This window comes from Triturus cristatus, chromosome 2_1 (assembly GCF_964204655.1).
Source record: "Triturus cristatus chromosome 2_1, aTriCri1.1, whole genome shotgun sequence".
Lineage (NCBI taxonomy): Eukaryota > Metazoa > Chordata > Amphibia > Caudata > Salamandridae > Triturus > Triturus cristatus.
Genome location: NC_140581.1, coordinates 938,531,828 through 938,550,219, shown reverse-complemented (window position 1 = coordinate 938,550,219; position 18,392 = coordinate 938,531,828). Strand labels below are relative to the sequence as shown.

Below are 18,392 nucleotides of genomic sequence, written 5' to 3'. Positions count from 1 at the left end.
TTCATTAAAAAAAACTGCTTTAATGGTCGTTTTAAGGTGACTGTAAATAAATGACAAGTCTATTATCATTAAGTTTGTTAGCTGCAGTATGAAACAGATATCATTTTTAATGATCATTTTATATTTTCCAAATATCACATCTCAAAAACGTAATGCCTGGTGTACCTGCTGTCCGTTACACTTGAGTTTTCAAACGAACTCTGGCTTTCACTGATTTAAACAGGTGATTTCTATTTCAGATTAATGAATTGGTGGATGCTCGTGATGAAACCATGGCAGCCTGGTTTGAAGCTCACATAGCAAATGTTACCTACGCATCAAGAGGACATAAAAATGGGAAGTCACCGGCAAAGAGTGGGTACACGTGCGAGAGGACTAATGGCAATTTAAGCCCGGACTATTCTGGATATAATTTAAACAACTCGGACTCTGCACCTTCCACTTCTCATTCGGACGACATGGACAATGATGAGGATACGATTTATCATGTCAAATATGACGAGTAAGTGCACACAGCCTATGAGGATGCCTTATTGGTTTGTATGACATGGAAAACTGCCAAAGAAAGTTCTTGTGGGGGGAAAAGTTTTTTTTTCCCTTTTGAATTTCAGTTAAGGAAGAAACAGAGAACACAATATCTCGTATAATGTCTGATGGGATGGGATGAATAGCCAAGAAGTTCTGGGAAACCTTACCTACAATTGAGCCTCATAGTAGGCTGTCCATGTATGTCTACAACGTAAACATAATTGGCTCTGCAGACTTGTCTTTCTGTGTGGGAGGTTTTCAGAATTGCTACACAAGAGATATCTGAAACAACCAGGATGCTGTCCAGAATCGTACTACTTTGCAAATATAACTGACAAACAAATACCTGGTTTTCTATCTGGAAAACTGCCCTGTTCAGGTGGTTGATTTGATGAATAAGAGCAAACTGAAGTGTAGCTCTGGGAAGACAGAAATCTTGTTGTTCGTTAGAGTCAAGATGATTGGTTCAATAACTGGTGGCCAAAGGAGTTGGTCGAACCCCCTCAATGCATTGGGGACACTTCCACGTCCAATATTTATACTTGCCCTTTGACGGTCCATATCTCCTTGATGAAAAACTCTTTTGATCTTGTCAGAAAGAGCAGAGCGAATGCTAGGCCCATGGATCTTGCCTCCCCTGCTTAAAACATTTTACCTATAATACTGGAAGGTCTAGCTATTTACCACCAGGCAAACCGGTTAGGTCAGCAGCCCCAGTGTGTCCCTTAGCAGCAGTTTCTTTATTCCTGAAGGTGTTGCGTTTCGAGTAGAAGAAGGCAATGGCAGCCCCCCTCCTTTGCTACACCCAACACACCTCAAACGTACTCAGGAGCTTGTTTTCTGGAGTTTCAGCATTCTGGTCAGGGGGCATGTGGAGGTTTTTGTTCATGAATGGTAGAGAAGAGCAAAGGTTTGGTGGCCTCTATACATAAGATCTAGTTTCTTGCTCCCCTTACTAAAGGGGCTGCTGGCTATCACTCCCCATTAACAGTCCCACTACAGCCACACACAAATTGTGCCATATGAAATATACCCCATTTTCCATCAATGAGCCTGCAGCTTGTGCCACTGGTAAAAAGAGGTTGGGTTGATAATTCCGATTTGGTCTGGTTTGCAAGAAAGGGGTGGCTTGCCTTCAGTACTAGAATTTTGATTCCTCTGCAGATTCCTCAAGATAAAGAAATTCAAGATGGCAACACATTCTCAGATTCTCCCAGCCATTTAGTGGCAATGATTTTTTACAAGTGATAGCTGTATCCGTACCCCACTTGCATCACCAGGGTGTTCATCTTTACCTGGACTTAGAATTCCAGCTAGTGTAATTATCCTCCCAGAGTTCGGTACTCGGACCTACAATCGCACTTTCTTCTGCAATACAAGGTGTTACAGATTCAGAGCATGTGGATTTCCTGTTCTACCTGGCCTTTAAATATGCAGCATACTGAAAGAAGTGGGAGCCAACATGGAGTCAGGATAGTGTTCCTTTTCTGTCAGCAGATTTGCTTCAGGCTCAGCAGTTAGATCAAGAGCGCAGTCAGAGTAACAGGATAATGTCACATCTGTGGCTACTTGGGTCACTTTTTCAGGTTCTGACTCTGGATCGAATACCTGATGGTGCATTATCTCTGGGTTAGAGCTAGCCTCTCACTACTAGCATTAGAAAGTAATGAGATTCTGTGCTTTTCCTGATAACTTGGATTTGTGAAGCGGAAAGAGCCATAAGTCAGACATAGCCCCTAGATTTGCAACAATATACAACATTTTCAGCTACAGTGTGCTGTACATCCTGGCAATGGTTTGTGTAATATCAGTAGCCAATAAGCTATAAAACAAATTACATTTATACTATACTTTATTCACATTATTCAACTTAGTCTACATTCCTTCACTCCACTCACTCTTAGATATGTATTGTATTATATGATGTTGTCTTTACCACCTCCTGTTGATGTCCAAAGAACTCTCCAAATAGACACTTCTGGAAATTGCCAGATTTCCAGGGCATGGATGATGAAAAGCTGTTGGTGTAATGCCACCTGTTAGTGCTGAGTTTTGTTTTGTGCATTCTTTCCCACAGAAAGTCCTTCAAACGTGTTGCAGCATAATGTAGCAGCCCCCCTATGCACGAAGCAGAATGGCAAGAGAATCTGAAGAATTTCCTTGCAGGCAGCAAATACAAACCTGTGTCATTTAGGCCTGGTGTGTTACATTTAGGAAGGCCAAGTCTTTGTTGCCAATTTGAATTCAGGTGACACCTTTACTGGTTATTCTTTAAGGGTGCATGTGACAAGGCATGCATGTCTGAACTTGGAAGGTGCACCCTCTAAGGGGCTACGGTCTGAGTTTCCCTAGCTGTGGTAGGACTCTTACCCCTAGTGGCAATGTTGAGTCACTATAAATGCATACCACAGTGTAATCCTGCTTAGTTGCATGCAATCATCCTTTGAAATTGGTTGTGTATACCTTTGGGAGCAAAGGTGTTAGTTTAAGGGAAAGGAAAGTAAGTGGACGGAGGCTGATGAGGACAATGGTTGGAAAGGAAAAGGCCCTTTTATGGTGATAGATGTGCACTCCTGCCCTGAGTGCCACTGCTGCAACAATATCTGGATAATTTTTGGTCCTGGGTGAACATGGATCATGGTTGTGCGTCATGACTTAGGGCTGTCTCACAGATGGCGGTCATGCTTAGACATGGAGGGGCACCAAAAGCACTACCCTTATAAGTGGTAAAGGGCTACTGCCCATACCAAGATGTTAATTAGCACTAGTGCCGTGGTGGCAGCATACTGTGTTTTAGTAATGACGATCAGTAGTGTGAAGAGGCCTTTTTACCTGTGTCACTGAAGTGGGGCCTACCAGTCCTCTCATTTAAAATTATGCTGCTATATGCTTAATTCACCCTTGGCCAACATGGGGTTAGCATGTACATTTGTGCACTGCACTTGTGTGCGGGCTGTTATGTATATTTGCCTGCAATTGATGCAATATATGGAGGCCTGGTGGCTCCTTATTGGAAACCAAAGGTCTTGAGGAAGGCATGTTGAGGAGCCCTCAAACAGATTTGTGGATTGCTATATTCCTGAGAGCTGATAAAACACAAACTGGAAGAAGGGAGAACCAGGCTCTCCTGTGCACTGCAAAAGGGCTCTTTGATTTTAAAATGGTCAGTGGTTGATGGGGCCTGGGCACATCTCAGAAAGGAGATAGGGCTGATAAGTGATTCATAAAGAGTAGGGCTGGGTGCCTTTGAAAGCTTTTGTTGAGCATATATCTGTGAGGCTGACATTCAGGTGTGAGCCACAAGTAACTCCCATGGCCTGTATTGTAGGGCTGCCTGGTTGTAGTTTCTCTAGCTGTGATAAACTGCCTCCTGGGCAGAATACAGGACAGAGGAGTGGGCACTACAAAGGAGGCAGTCCCTGCAAAAAGAATTTCAAAGCATGAGGCACTTAGTCACATTTGTGTCTGGATATGGATTATAAAAGTGGGAGCTGGAAGCTCCCAAACGGTCAACTGTTAAGCAGCCTACCTGGGCTGTTCTTAGATGTGGAGAAGCTCAGCAAGCTGCTTTATGTACCAGGACTGGGGTTCAAAGTCTGCAGTCTCCCAGCTTGGTGAGGGGCATTACACAGGTTAATCAAGACCACCTGCCATGAATCACCAGTGTATACCTGCCTGCCGAGCCGAGATCAGAGGACTCTGTGAGGAGGAGGGGAGAGCCTAAAAGGAGCAAGGACCAGTGAGGGATCCTGGAGAGTGGATCTCCTTAGTGAGGTGTGAGAAAGCGGCTGCTGCACTGATCTGGCTCATAGCAGTGTGCAGGCTAAAGTCAGCCATCTTGTAAACCAGAGGGGGCCGCCATGAAAGTAACTTCAGTTGTACTGATCGGGCTGTTTTCTGTGTGATGACTTAAGGCTGCAACTCTCTATGGCAGTGGGGGCAGCAAGGAAGAGTAAGGGTGCACAGTATTCCAAGAAGGAGGGCCATCACCGGCTGCATTATGTGACCAAGAGGAGGCAGTAGGTTCTGACCAGTGCACCCAGAGCCCCAACTGAAGCACCAGAAGCCGAGTGACTTCACCAGACCTGCCAGTGAGATCAGATGGACTTACTGTATCATCTAAATGCGCACTGAGGACAGCCAGGTGCCTGGCCTGCAGTGAGGAGACTACTGCTCAATGCTGGCTGCCTCTCCAGTCCAACATCACCCCAGAGTGCTGAGCAACACCAGCAGGAGCAGGTAAGGCTGATCGACGAGCTGGAGACCCCAGGGGAAACTTGCAGCTTTATAGTGCTGGAATCTCTGACTTCTAAAGAGCCATAGTCGGATTTATAAGATTCTGACTCATAGCGGGCCTAACTTGAACATTGCCTATATTAAGTGGGGCAATAACCACTGCCAAAAGGCAGGACAGCAGGACTCTGGGCTCTGCCTGGACAACGCTAGAGTGCCAGACTTAAGAGGACTGTGTGTATTGTATTTCACTTTGCGTTTGTATATGAATCTACTGTTTTTCGGAATACCTAATATCTGGCTGGACTTTGATTTATTGGGGTTGCTGTATGTATTTTATGGTTGACCCAGAGTTCACCTTCCACCTACCTCTCCCTTGAGAAGCCTTGGACTGCTCAAGCCGCACTACCACGGTGAATCCAATGCTGAAGGGGTACTTGGTCCAGTCATTGTAGGACGGGCCCCGGGATATCAGGAGTAAAAGAACTCAACCACCACAGTTGGGCCTCGTACCTTTCTTTTTCCCAGTGACCCTCTGAAAGTTGGCAGCAAGCGGTGGGATGCCTAATGATTAGATGTCCAAGGTGCAAGAGCTGTGCATTGGCCATTTCTAATTAAGAGTAAAACAAGTAAGGCTAACCCAATAACTACATGTGAACTTGGGTAATAGTTTAAACTGAAGTAAATGGCCTACAAGGGGATTATTTACGGACCAAATAATAGTTAATGGTAGTATGAATGCGTCCATAAGATACAACGCAGTGAAAAACACTATGAGAATTAATCAAGCAAAATTATTTGACAGCAATCAAAACACAACAAAGTAAATCACTAGAACATAAAAGAACAGGCGTACAAAAGTAATGTTGTAGCAGTCACTTAGTGTATATCGAGTACCAGACACAAGATGTTCTCCTAAGTTTATGAGGGGTTCAAATAAAGCAACAAACACATATCTACCCAGTGTATTAGTTGTACATTATTAAACACAAACCATTTGTAAGACAGACTAACTGTGTAATTGCATTTTGATGATAGCTGGAGACTCATTTTATGGTTTGCTCTGAATTAGCGCAATGTTTATAGAGGAATCCTGAAATTACTTGGATAATGTCACAACTTCGGGAAGAATACTGCATATTCTTGAAGGTGCCAGGTTATGGCTCTGGCTATTTCCCCAAAAAAGCCTCCTTCATGAAAGGACCACAAATAAAACACAGGTGCAATTAGTCCTGAGGATGGTCTTGTGTATCTAATACATTAGGAGACCGAAACTTTGTCGTATACTCTATTAATTACTCACAGACCAACCATTTCAGGAACATATTCTTTATCACAGGGATACACTCTCCAGAATGTTTTTTAAGTAAAAGTTAACACACAGTTGTCTTGCAAATGGATTGTGGCCATCCTCCCGGCCATCGTTCTCTGAGAGGATTGCCTACTGTAGTGAGCCCATGAATCCTGCACCAGGATCTAGCATAAAGGTAGTGGCTCTGTTAGTGTACCATAAATTCCTGTTCTCACTGGCCCAAGACTTCTCCTTGGAAGGATACTTGGAAATTAGACAAACCCAGGCTTGTTTGGAACCTCTGTCCTACTGGCAAGGGATGCACAGAGATACAGAGAGGTTCTGTAGATCCTGTGTCACTAGTTAGGTTCATGGTATAAGTCAGGCGGGAGGACTAGGCCACCGTTGCTACTTCTTACGGTGATAGCTGTTTATTTTGATTGGGTGGAAATAAACAAAGTAGGCCAATTTGACCCCTCCCACACACTCTGGCAACAAGTAAATCTTTGTTGTGATGGATCACACCATCAGTTATCTACAGACATTACTTCGGAGGAGCATGATTACCAGGATGGTAGCAAGAGCTCTCCTGAGGAATCTTTTCTACGGTTGGATTTCCGAGGATGGGAAGTTCTGATGGGGTAACCAATTTTAGGTATATATGAGAGATGTGGGAGCAAGCTGGTGTGACATACTTCTTCTTCATGGCATACCACCCACAAGCCAAAGGTTTGGTGGAAGGGTTTAACAAAACATTCAAGAACATGATGGGAACCCTGCCCGAGAACAACAGGAGGAAGCTGGATCTTATCCTACCATGTTTCTGTTTGCCTACCAAGAGATTCCGCTGAAGGAGGTAGGGTTCAGTTCCTTTGAGCTTCTGTATGGTCACCCTGTGCAGGGTCCACTCACCTTAGAGAAGGGTAGGAAAGAACCTCAGAGTCCACACAGAAGGACTATGTGATTGGCCGTAGGAAGTTGATGGTGCAATACATGAGTCAGGCAAAGGAAAACCTTCAGGCTAGCCAGGCGCTGATAAAGGAATGGTATGACCAGAAAGCAATGCTGACTGGGTATTGGTAGGGTCAGGAGGTATTGGTGCTAAAACCTATTTTCTCCAGGACTTTGGAGGACAAATGGTGTGGACCGTACAAGGTAATTCAGAAGGTTTCCGAGGACCACTTTGTGGACAGAGGTACCACAAGGAAAACAAGAAGATGGTTCCATGTGCACCGGCTGAAGCCTTACACTGTGAATAACATGGCTGTGGCAGAGGAGGTTGAAGAAGACAGTGAACCTTTTCCTGCCTCCATAGAGACATGAAGGATTGTACTATGGAAGGGATTCAGTTAGCCCTGATCAGCAGAAAGAACGCAGGGATGTGTTGGGATGGCTTTCCAACCTCTTTTCGCTGGTACTGTGGTTGACACCGGTCTATGTGCATGACAAAGACACAGGCGACAGTTTGCCAGTGAAAAGCGGAATATACAGAATGTCTCACCAGGTACAAGGAAGTAAAATGTTGGACGTGGGAGGTCATGAGAGATATCGTAGTCCGAGGCCTAGTCCTCTGGTATTAACACCATAGCAAAAACCTACTGATTTATATGCCAGGGGGATTCTGTCAGTTAAAGTGATGCTCTTTGGGTTCAATAATGCTCCTGCCACTTTTCTGCGCTTGGTGAACCATGTTCTCGCAGAGCTGGAGTAGTTCTGTGTGGCATATCTGGATGATATTGCGATGGTCATTAATTCATAGCAGGATCACCTGAGACGTAGAACAGATGTTGGTTAGGATACAGAAGGTGAAACGGACCATCAAGGTGAACAAGTGTCAGTTCAGGCAGTGCACTGTAGTCTACTTTGGGCATAAGGTGGGTAATGGGAAGATTTGCCCGTTGAATGCTAAGATTCAAATTTGTGATGGAGGGGGAAGTGCCTACTATCCAAATGAAGTGAGGGACATTTTAGGACTCACTAGATATTATAGTAACTTTGTGGCAAACTATGGAAGTATAGTTGCCCCGTTGACTGCTTTGACCTCCAAGAATCAGCCCAGAAGGGTGATTTGGCTGGGGAGTGTCAAAAGGCATTTGAGGAACTGAACAAGGCACTATGCAATGCACCTCGTTAAGAAAGCTCATGACTATAGTCAGCCTTTCATTGTACAGGCGGATGCCTTTGACAAGGGAGTTGGTGCTGTGCCAGCTCAACCGGATGCCAAAGGTATATAGCATTTGGTAGCCTTTATTAGTACGAGCTTACTACCCAGAGAATCGAAGTGGAGGGCTATTGAGGAAGACATAGTTGGAAAGTTTATTTCGATGTACACCTATCTACTGAAGCAAAAGACTTCTATACAAGCAAGAATATTTATTATGCCCCTCTCCAGATTACGGAAAATAATTAATCTAGTCTAGGCCAACATGATACCCATGGTAGTAGAAGCAATAGCTAACTCCAGACTAGACTAAAGCAATAGCCCAGACTGAGGAATGGCAAAACATCTGCATGTGCAAGAACTTCATGCACCACAAAATGAAGGGTTAGATTATTTGTCGTTCTTTGAATAATGGCTGGGGTCTTCAACATCAGATACAACGTGCTCTGACCGAAGGTGGAAAAAAATAAAGCTTCCACACTTCCCACGTTTTCCTTCATTTTTTTGACTTCATGTGTATCATAAAAGTCGTGAACCAAGGATCTCTAAAGCTGAAGGTAAAAAAGGACCCCAAACCAGAAGGCTCAGGCAGGATAGAGGAAAGGGGAACAAAAGGTTAGCCGTTCTCTCACCATATAATTAAGCTAACCTTAAACTAACCACCCTATTGCTGCTGATATGTCCTCAGAGATAACAAGGCGTTGTGGTTGTGATGGTCGCTTAACTGCCCTCACCCAAGGCAGTTACTCAGAAAACAGGATACTGCACCTTGGAATCAGCTTAATCTGCCAGGAACCTCAAACTTTTTCCTTTTCCAATGCTTCCTTGAACGCCTTGGCTATATGACAGGAGCCTAGTAAAACAGCACCCCTTTGTGGGATACTCCTAGCTAGGCCAGGTGCTGTGCTGGATCTCTGCTTTCCATATCCGATAGTTCCTTTGTGTGCGTTTTTTGCTTAAATCAAGGATTATATTTTTGCACTCCATTTAGACCTCGGTGGTAAATTATGGGAATAACAGTAGATAAAGGTTTTTACTCCTGTTTTGTTCATGCTGGTTTTTCTTGTGCGTCACATTTTGGGCCCAATAAATGTTATTGCTCCTGTCTGGTTGGGAATGACCTAAAATAAAGGAACCAGACTATGGTATGTGCAGGGTGGAGCGGAGTGATAAAGCTGGATTCTTATCATCACCAAGAATCCTCTCAGGTCGCCAGGATCTTTTTATTTGCTAAATAGTGTAGAGGGGAGGAAATCCAATGTTAACACATAAACAAAGAACATTTTAATTTGAACTCTAAAGGACCACTGACTCAGAATCTCAAATTTTAGGGGTTTATTACAAAGCCAAAAATAACTGCAGATACAAGCACCTCAACACGAGGTTGAGGAAATAAATGGGCACTAATACAAGAAATATCCTACGTAGGAGTCTCATCCGACTCAGAATAAGAAGAATAGTCCGCTCTAGTAACATCAGGCAAGCAAAAATCACTCCAATCTCTACATTAGAAGTCATTAGCCTAAAAAGGAAATCAGTTAGTCTATCCCTACTCTATCTCTAAGGTGACATCCCTACTTAGCATTTTCCCAAGCAAGAGGATAAAAGGTGTCAGAAGTGAAGACTTCCTTAGAAGTACACTCACTTAGTCAGAGCCGTTCTAAGATGCTCCTTCTAGCTCCCCATCCAAACCTCAACTGCACAACCCATGGGCCACTGTCCCTAATTCAAAATCCCTAAAACGTAGAACACGCCCTCCGGCACACCTCTTCAGCCAGGTCTTCTCCCAGTGATTTTCCAGTGAAACTTGTCTCCCTTCCAACAATGGTTTATTCGTCCTTGGGTCCCAGGCACCTTCTCCGCCGAAAGTATCATCCCTACATTCCAGTATACTCTCATATTGGCTTCTCAGGCATCCTGACTCCTGAAACAAAGAGTTCGTTTTTATAACGAGCTAGGTGTTCTTGCACCTGCAACAAAACAAAGCCTTACCAAGGGAAATCATTTTCGGCCTACAATATTTAGCTAACATAAGAAACTAACAGGCCTTTCTCTAAGCGTATATGTGATCAGGCCTTTACACAGTTTAAACACACAATTCTATAATCACTCTATAAGCATTGATTTCATTACATTTCATATATGAGTAAGCAAACTACACGTGCAGACTTTAATATGGTGCACGTTTAAACCTAATGCATCACATTACACGAAAACCAATCATTATGCATTGACTAAAATACACTTGCAATTAACTACGACCTTTCTCTTCATAAATGGCATGGTACCTTTCTAATCACACTATTATAAGCAGATTTTAGTAATACATTTCTAAGGCATACGTTAATATGGATCCCCTAATATGGGACTAACAATGATTATAGTGCACCCCTACAATTTTCAGAACAACATGGCGCTCTATCAGTTGCGAAGGATACTTCTGAGTCATTTATGCAATACAGTCTCAGAGCAGAACGTGTAACACTGTCGGCGTCTAGTTAAGATTCTTTCCGTTCTGGCCTGGAACTAACAATAAATTATGCATTTTTAGGTCGGTTTTAATTCCTGTCTCGTTTTTTTGTATACAAAGCGAGAGAGAGATGCGTAGCAAGTAACTTAAAAAGTGTGGAGTACAGTCTGATCAACACGTCAACCAGGGCACAAGTAGAGTATATACCCTGTGAAAAGTCCACCCTATTTTCATAGGGTGGACGCCGTCTACCCTGCCCAGAGGTTGGGCCCCATAGAAACATGGTAAACTTGTCCTGGTGTAATTTTCACACACCGGGGCACATTCAGTGGCGTCTGCACATTGATTTCGTTCTAATCACCAACATGCAGGCAGGGAAGGGGTTATCAGATTACAGCTGGGCTCATAACAAAGGCTGAAGTTAAGGGGCCAGTAGGCCTCCTTTTGTTTGTAGTATCAGTATCAAGGCTGGGAGCTTTTGGGAGCCTCGCACCTAAATTCAATGGAAGGGAAACAACGGCATTCAGCTTATCACTTCACAGGTACTTGAGAAAGGCATGTTTTTGACTTTGTTCAGTCCCTGTATGTAAGAGATATGCATGCACTGTAAGAATGTCAAATGTGTTGGTCTATCCCAGTATTTACACAAATAACACTTGAAATACCCACTATTTTGTTTTAATTTTTTATTGTGCTACTCATCAGTGTCAGATCGTGTGACAAGTACACATTATACATTGACAATAAATCATGTATGTGTAAATCAATGTACAGGATGTTTTACATAAGACAGTGAGGGTTACACTTTTTTGGCACACCTCTGACTCACAATCTAATTTGTGAAATATTGAAACACGCTCAAATGTACTCCTGATAGACGTGCTAAACATATGTGTGAGGTCTTAACATCTGATGTCACTGTTTGTGATGTCATTTCTTGTGAGGTCATGGGTTGTGATTCCACTTCTTGCAATGTAACGCGCTGCGATGTCACACACCATGATGTCACTTGCATACTACCTAACTTGGTTAGTCCCCCCACTTCTTTTTTTTTATCACTTGTTCCCTGCATACAGCGGCAGGAAAGGTTAACATTTCTCTGCATCTCATGCAAGGAATTCACACATATTGTCTATAGCCAAGCCAGGCCGCAATCTTTCTTAATGAACATCCGATTTCTAAAAAGGGTTTCCATTGCAATAGGCAACAACATGAGAATTTTTCTCTCTATATAAAATTGGAAGCATCGAATGGCAAAGTAATTGTTGCGTGTATATGTTTTTAATCCATTTTTTATTGTATGCTTAGGTTCGTTTTTGCAGTCTTATTCTTGTTCTATATTTCGAGTTTTTTTTTTGTTTTGTTAAAGTGGTGCTTGTTTTAAAGCACAGACATCTGTCTTAACCTTTAGCGGCCTTCATTGCCCACTTTCGTACCAGTACCATGATCTTCTTCCACATTTTGTGCCAAATTCGGAACTCTGAAGATTGACTTCACTGGTCTACATTGGACCATAAGTTAGTGTTTCTTAAGTATGATTTTCTGCACATCATCACTTATTTTGAAATATTGTCATATTTCAGAGATTTGTTTCAACTTGTGAAACGCAGTTGATTGATTTCTAACATTCAATTATGGGATCTGGATTTTCTGAATGCAACAAGAGTTCAGATCAAAGTTTTTGTGAAATCTCCATATCAGAAGCTGAGCAATTGTGATTCATCATGTTTTGACTAATTTAAATAGCACACCTAACTCATTTTCTATAGTTGAAAGATAAACCAATGAACAGAAAGTTCTTTAGAGCAAATACCTCTGACTTACAGCTGAACATGTTCTGTGTTTTCTAGTTTGAGACAAGGATACACGTTTTATGATTGCCATTGTTTTATTGGTATAAATTTGCCAAGGATTCCGATTTCTGATCTACCATTCGTTATGGCTGGTTTACTTGTCTGAGTTTTTGTCGCATATCACAAAACAACTGTCTATTAAATATTTAAGCGTATTAGACTCCCATATGGGTAAACACCGCTTAATTGAAAACGGCCCATTGAAGTTGATGGCAGGCATTTGCTGCATTTGTGGTTAATTCTGAAACTGAATCATCAGTTTCAAGGGAAAAAGCAAAAATATTTTCAGCTCTAGACGGAAAACAAGGAAGTCCATCCGTTGTGAGTAACTATAAGTATTTATGTCAACAACCGTTGCATTCCAGGTGTGCCGAATTTCAAACCACAGAAAACTAGCACGTCGTGTGTGAATCGAGAAAAGGCAGAAAGCCTGCGCCTCTGTAGTTAATGGCGTCGCGAGAAAGTGCTTTCTAATGATTTCTGTGTGGTCCTGGCTGTATCTCAGAAATAAGTTTACCAATGATGATGGGAGTGCACGGTTTGACTCTTGGTATGGGTGGAAAAGCATCAACAGGTCAATGAAAACGCTTTACTTTCAATATGGCTTTGAACATGCTTACACAAGGCTGTCAAAGCGAGAGACTGGGGACAAAGAGCTTGCACTTCCTGTTCGAGCTTTAGTAGCGTTATGATACCAGAATATTGAATTTTACATATCATGCTGTAAGTATATCATAGCAATAATACTGAAGACCAAATATAGTAACATTTTGATAGGTAAGTACAGGTTTCCTACTCTCAACTCCCCATCGATGTACATTGATCATGTGTATATCGTCAAGGTACAAAGCTGTGGAATAGTAAATCTGTACTTCACTTATTGATATTTTTGTCGATATTATTGCTGCAGTATTCTTCTAGCATGATGTTTTTGTTGGCCATATTCTCTACATACAACCATTGTGGCAGTACTCGTCTCTACTTTGAGGTGTCAAAAATGTAAGCCACATTGTTCCTTATACTTAGACAAGAAGAATCACCTGGAAAAATATTGAAGAACAGCTACTCTACTACTGTTGCCACCACAAAAAGCCTCAGTGAAAGGAAAACCAAGTGGGTATCCGGCAAAGATGTAAGGGTGCAGTTGAAGAGATGTGTGTCATTGTATTATAGCAGCTTCAGTGAGCGTTAAAGAGCTTGTGACAGGACTGGAGATTTCAGCACTGTCTGCGGGCATTAAAAATTTGAATTGCGTCTTAGTGACCGACATGAGCTGATGTAAGACAATGCTGCTGTAAGACAGTGAATATCCAGCAAAAGAACGAATCCTTGTACAGAAAGAGAAAGTGTCTTTTTAATCACAGGAATCTGAAGCATGTAAAAAATGTGAAGTAAAAAATAATAATTTGGTGGTTAAACATTCCACTCATAACTAGTTGTCATATCCCCATTGTCTAATTCCATTTAGCTCATTGATATGGCTTTAGAGGCTATATTATTCCGTAAGAAGGTATCCAGAAAAGAAAGTGGCAAAGGGTGCTGCGTATAATGAACCAGATACTTTTTGTTTCCTAATCAATCCTTATTGAATTTCATAAATGGGTATAGTATACTATAAGTGGAGTACCAAGAACATAACAGTTAAGATTCTAAAACCGTTTCAAGGCTTTGTTAGTTAGAGACTGAACGTAAAACTAAGTATTCAATGTGCTTACTCCATGCACCGGAACAAAAACTGTTCTCTTCCAGGGGATACTCATCAAAGTCATAAGCACTGAGTAGTCCCGCCCACGTGCGGGGACCCCGGAGCAACAGCAAATAATATGTGTGTGTACATATATATATATATATATTAATCACCAACTTTTGTAATTCCAAAAGAATACCAGGACGCTCAGGAGTGCGAGTTGTAAGGTTTTTTTTTTTGATAAACAAATTTTTATTGTTTTGAGTGATACAACAGAAAAAACATTGAGCCTGACGAACCACCAAGTTACAATCACACAGCACGAGACCACGCCATCCCCCCGCGCCCACCCGAAGCCCCCCCTCCGCCCCTCCCCCCCGAACCGCATAATCATAACACATTGCCCAACCATTTCCCCCAGACCCTACGGTATTTTTTAAGGCAGCCCCTCGCCTGATAGAGAGTCCGCTCCTGTGCCGCACACCAGTCCACTCCAGTGCTCCATTTGGCCAAGCTAGGCGGCTGCGGATGCTTCCAAGCCGCTGCTATATCTCTTTTCGCCACCATTAATGCTGTCATAAGGAATAGCTTCTCTGCGCGCGTGCCATCCAGGCCGTCAGTGATGCCCAGAAGGGTGTGTCTAGGGTTATGTGGCACCACCCATCCCAAGACCTCCGTGAGATCGGCTTCTATGCCCCTCCAGTAACCCCCCAAGTCCGAACAAGACCACACCATGTGGATGAAGTCAGCCGGGGCAAAACCGCATCGGGGGCAAGCTGCCGTAGCGGAGAGGCCCGCACGGTGCAGACGAGCCGGCGTGAGGTAAGCAGTATGAAGATAATAAATTTGAATAAGCCTCAGTTTGGCGGAGGCCGTCACCAGCCTGGGGGCCATAAGGGCATCCCGCCAGTCGATCTTGTCCAGGGGACCCACCCACTCCTCCCACCGTTCTTTCAGGCCTTCCTGGGCCATGGGGGTATTATTAATAAGAGAACTATGTATTCGGGAGATGCCCCCCTGCCCTAGGTTACCCAGCAGGACCTGAGCCTCCCGGGGGCTGTGGTCCGGCAGCCTAATGTCCAGAGGGGTGTAGATGCGTATGGCGTGCCGCAGTTGGAGGTACCTATAAAATTGAGATGAGTGGAGGGAGAAGCGCGCCTGCAGTTCCGAGTATGAGCACATGCGTCCCCCCCCCCCGCCAGACATCCCCCAGCTGGGGATGCCGAGCAGGTCCCATGATTTAAAACCCTCCAGGTCCGCAACGTCCCGCATCCATGTCCCATGCCAGAGGGGAGTGGCACGAGTCAGTCTCCCGGTCCACCGGGTGTGGCGAAGCGCCGCTCGCCAAGCCAGGAAGACCGCTTTGGTGATGTCTGGGCAGGAGGCGGGGATGGGGGCGCCATGCAGGCGGTCTTGAATGCAGGAGAAACCCAGGTCCTCCAATTCCACCCTGTAGGCCGGATCGGACCATCCCCCCCCCAAACCAATCATGGATGACCAGGAGGCGGGTGGCCAAATAGTAGAGATAAAGATTGGTCATGCCTAGCCCTCCATCAAAGGTGGGCAGGTGACACGCCGACAGGGCCAGCCGCGGTCTCCCACCACCCCAGAGAAATCTGGTCGCCAACCCATCCAGCTCACGAAACCAAGGCCTTGGGAAGGACACGGGAGTATTTTGTAATACATAAAGGAACCGGGGGAGAATCATCATTTTGTATAGTGCCACCCTCCCCAGCGGATTGAGCGGGAGCGATTGCCATCGCGCCAGATCTACCTTGGCCTTCTTGACCACGGGGGTCAGGTTAAGAGCCCAGCTCAGTTCCGGGAGAAGGGAGACCCAGATGCCCAGATATTTGAAGGACAACCGACGGAGGGGAATAGTGTCCTGCCAGTCAAAACACTCCCGGGAGGGGTGCAGAGGCACAAGGACCGATTTCCGCAGGTTTAAATAGAGGCCAGACGCGCGGCCAATGCGGCCCAAGAGACGGAGTGCACGGGGACCCGAACGCGCTGGATCACTAAGGTACAACAGAACGTCGTCCGCGTAGAGGGCTATTTTGTCCGACGCCAGGCCCGGCCACTCCCAGCCCCGAAGGAGAGGATCCGCTCGTATCAGGGCAGCAAGGGGCTCCATTGCAAGAGCAAAGAGGAGGGGCGACAGCGGGCACCCCTGCCGCGTTCCCCGGCCGATCCGAAATGGTCTCGACAGTGCCCCGTTGACCAACACTCTGGCGCGGGGGCGCGCGTAAAGGACTCGCACCATTCCAACAAACTTGGGGCCGAAACTCATGTGGGTCAGGACCTCAAATCGGTAGGGCCACCCGACCGAGTCAAAAGCCTTCTCGAAATCGGCAAGCAGGAGAGTGAGATATGGAGATATGCGATGGTGGTGAGCCAAGGCCACGTGAAGGCGACGAAGGCAATGGCGAGTGCCCCGGTCCGGCATGAAGCCGCATTGGTCCGGATGCACCAAGCCCGACAAAAAGGGCCGGAGCCTCTGGGCCAGGACCGCCGCGTAAAGTTTGATATCTGTGTTAATAAGGGAGATCGGCCGGTAGGCCGACCTATCACAAGGAGGCGGCGTGGACTTGGGCAGGTCCACAATCATGGCCATGTCGGCTTCCGGTGGGAAGGAGCCTTTCTTGACCGCTTCAGCGTAGAGAGCACCCAACCGTGGGACCAGGTGTTCCTTATAGGTGGCGTAAAACTCCTGGGGAAAGCCGTCCGGTCCCGGGGTCTTCCCGCGGACGTGCGTCCTATCGCATCCCCAATCTCCTCAGGAGAAATGGGCACCTCCAGACTCTCCCAGTCACCCGACCGAAGACGGGGAAGCCATTTGTCAGTAGCGGCAAGCAGTGAAGCCAGGGAAAGGTCCGTCGCCCGGGCCCGATATAGCTGCGAGTAATACTGAGCGAAGGCTTCCGCTATTGCCACGGAGGAAGATTGGAGCAGGCCATCAGAGTCGGCCACCGCCGGGATGATGCGTGATGCCCTGGGGTAAGTAGCCAGCCGATGTAGGAGCGCACCATTCTTGTCGCCCCACCCATATACCCTCGCCAGCGAGGATTGCCAGAGGAGCTTAGCCGCATCAAGCGACCGCTGACGAATCTCCTCTCGCAGAAGTCGCAACTGCCGGGTCCCAGCCGGATCGTCGGACCCAGAGAGAGATTGCTCCAGTCGTAGCGCATGAGCCTCACAGGCAGTGAGCCGCTGAAGTTGCGTCTGGCGATGCCGTACCGCCTGTGCTTTGCAGCCCCCCTGATGGTGGCCTTACAGGCCTCCCAAAGGGTGCCCGCCGAAGAGACCGACCCGTCGTTGTCACCAAATTAATGCGTCAGTGCGGACCCCACCTCCTTGCGGAGCGTCCTATCCTGGAGGAACCAGGCGTTGAAGCGCCACACCTGGCGGGCCCCTCGAGGCGGGGGACCCAGACCCAGGAGGACCGGAGAGTGATCAGATATCCCCCTAGGGAGGATGCGGATGTCCTGGATGCCTACACAGTCAGCGGGGGGGACAAAGATCGCATCAATACGGGCATGGGTGTGGTGGGCGTCCGAAGTATGAGTATATTGCCGTGCGCGTGGGTGCCAGGTCCGCCACGCATCGCATAAGCCCTGAGCCTCCGCCCAACTCGCCAACTGCTGCGCCCGCGCGGCGCGGGGTGCCGAAACCGGACCGGAGGAGTCGAGCTGCGGAGCCGAGACAGCATTGAAGTCCCCCCCAGAACAATAGCGCACGGCGGGAGAGTTGCTAACAAAGATGCGACGTGAGATAAAGCCTGAGACAGCCCGGTAGGCGGCGCATAGAGCGACAGGAGACTGAGCGGCCAACCCTCAAGCGTGCCGCAAACGGCAATCCCTATCCCGTGGGGGTCATGGATCACCCGGGTAAACACAAACGGGAGGGAGCGGCGCAGCAAAATGGCGACCCCCCCCGCCGATCCGCGCGAGAACCCTGAGTGCCACACCCGCTCGTACCCGTAGCGCGCCAGGAAGGGACATTTCTCGCCTAGCAGGTGGGTCTCCTGAAGCAGGAGCACATCGGCCTCTGCGCGCTGGGCATATTTAAGGACGGCGGTGCGCTTAAGTCTATCCAGCAAGCCGTTCACGTTCCAGGACAGGACGCGCGTCTGCGCCTTAGATGCTAGGTCAGCTATGGTAGTGATGGGA

At 46.2% G+C, this 18,392-nt stretch overlaps 1 protein-coding gene across 1 annotated transcript in view; it reads left to right on the top strand.

Annotated features, from left to right (window-relative positions):
- UHRF2 (ubiquitin like with PHD and ring finger domains 2) overlaps positions 1–18,392 on the top strand; it is an 898,530-nt gene that overhangs the window by 203,095 nt on the left and 677,043 nt on the right. The window contains exon 3 of the mRNA XM_085633451.1: positions 240–502. Within this exon, the coding sequence (XP_085489577.1) occupies positions 240–502 (263 nt within the window). The remainder of the gene's footprint in view (positions 1–239; positions 503–18,392) is intronic.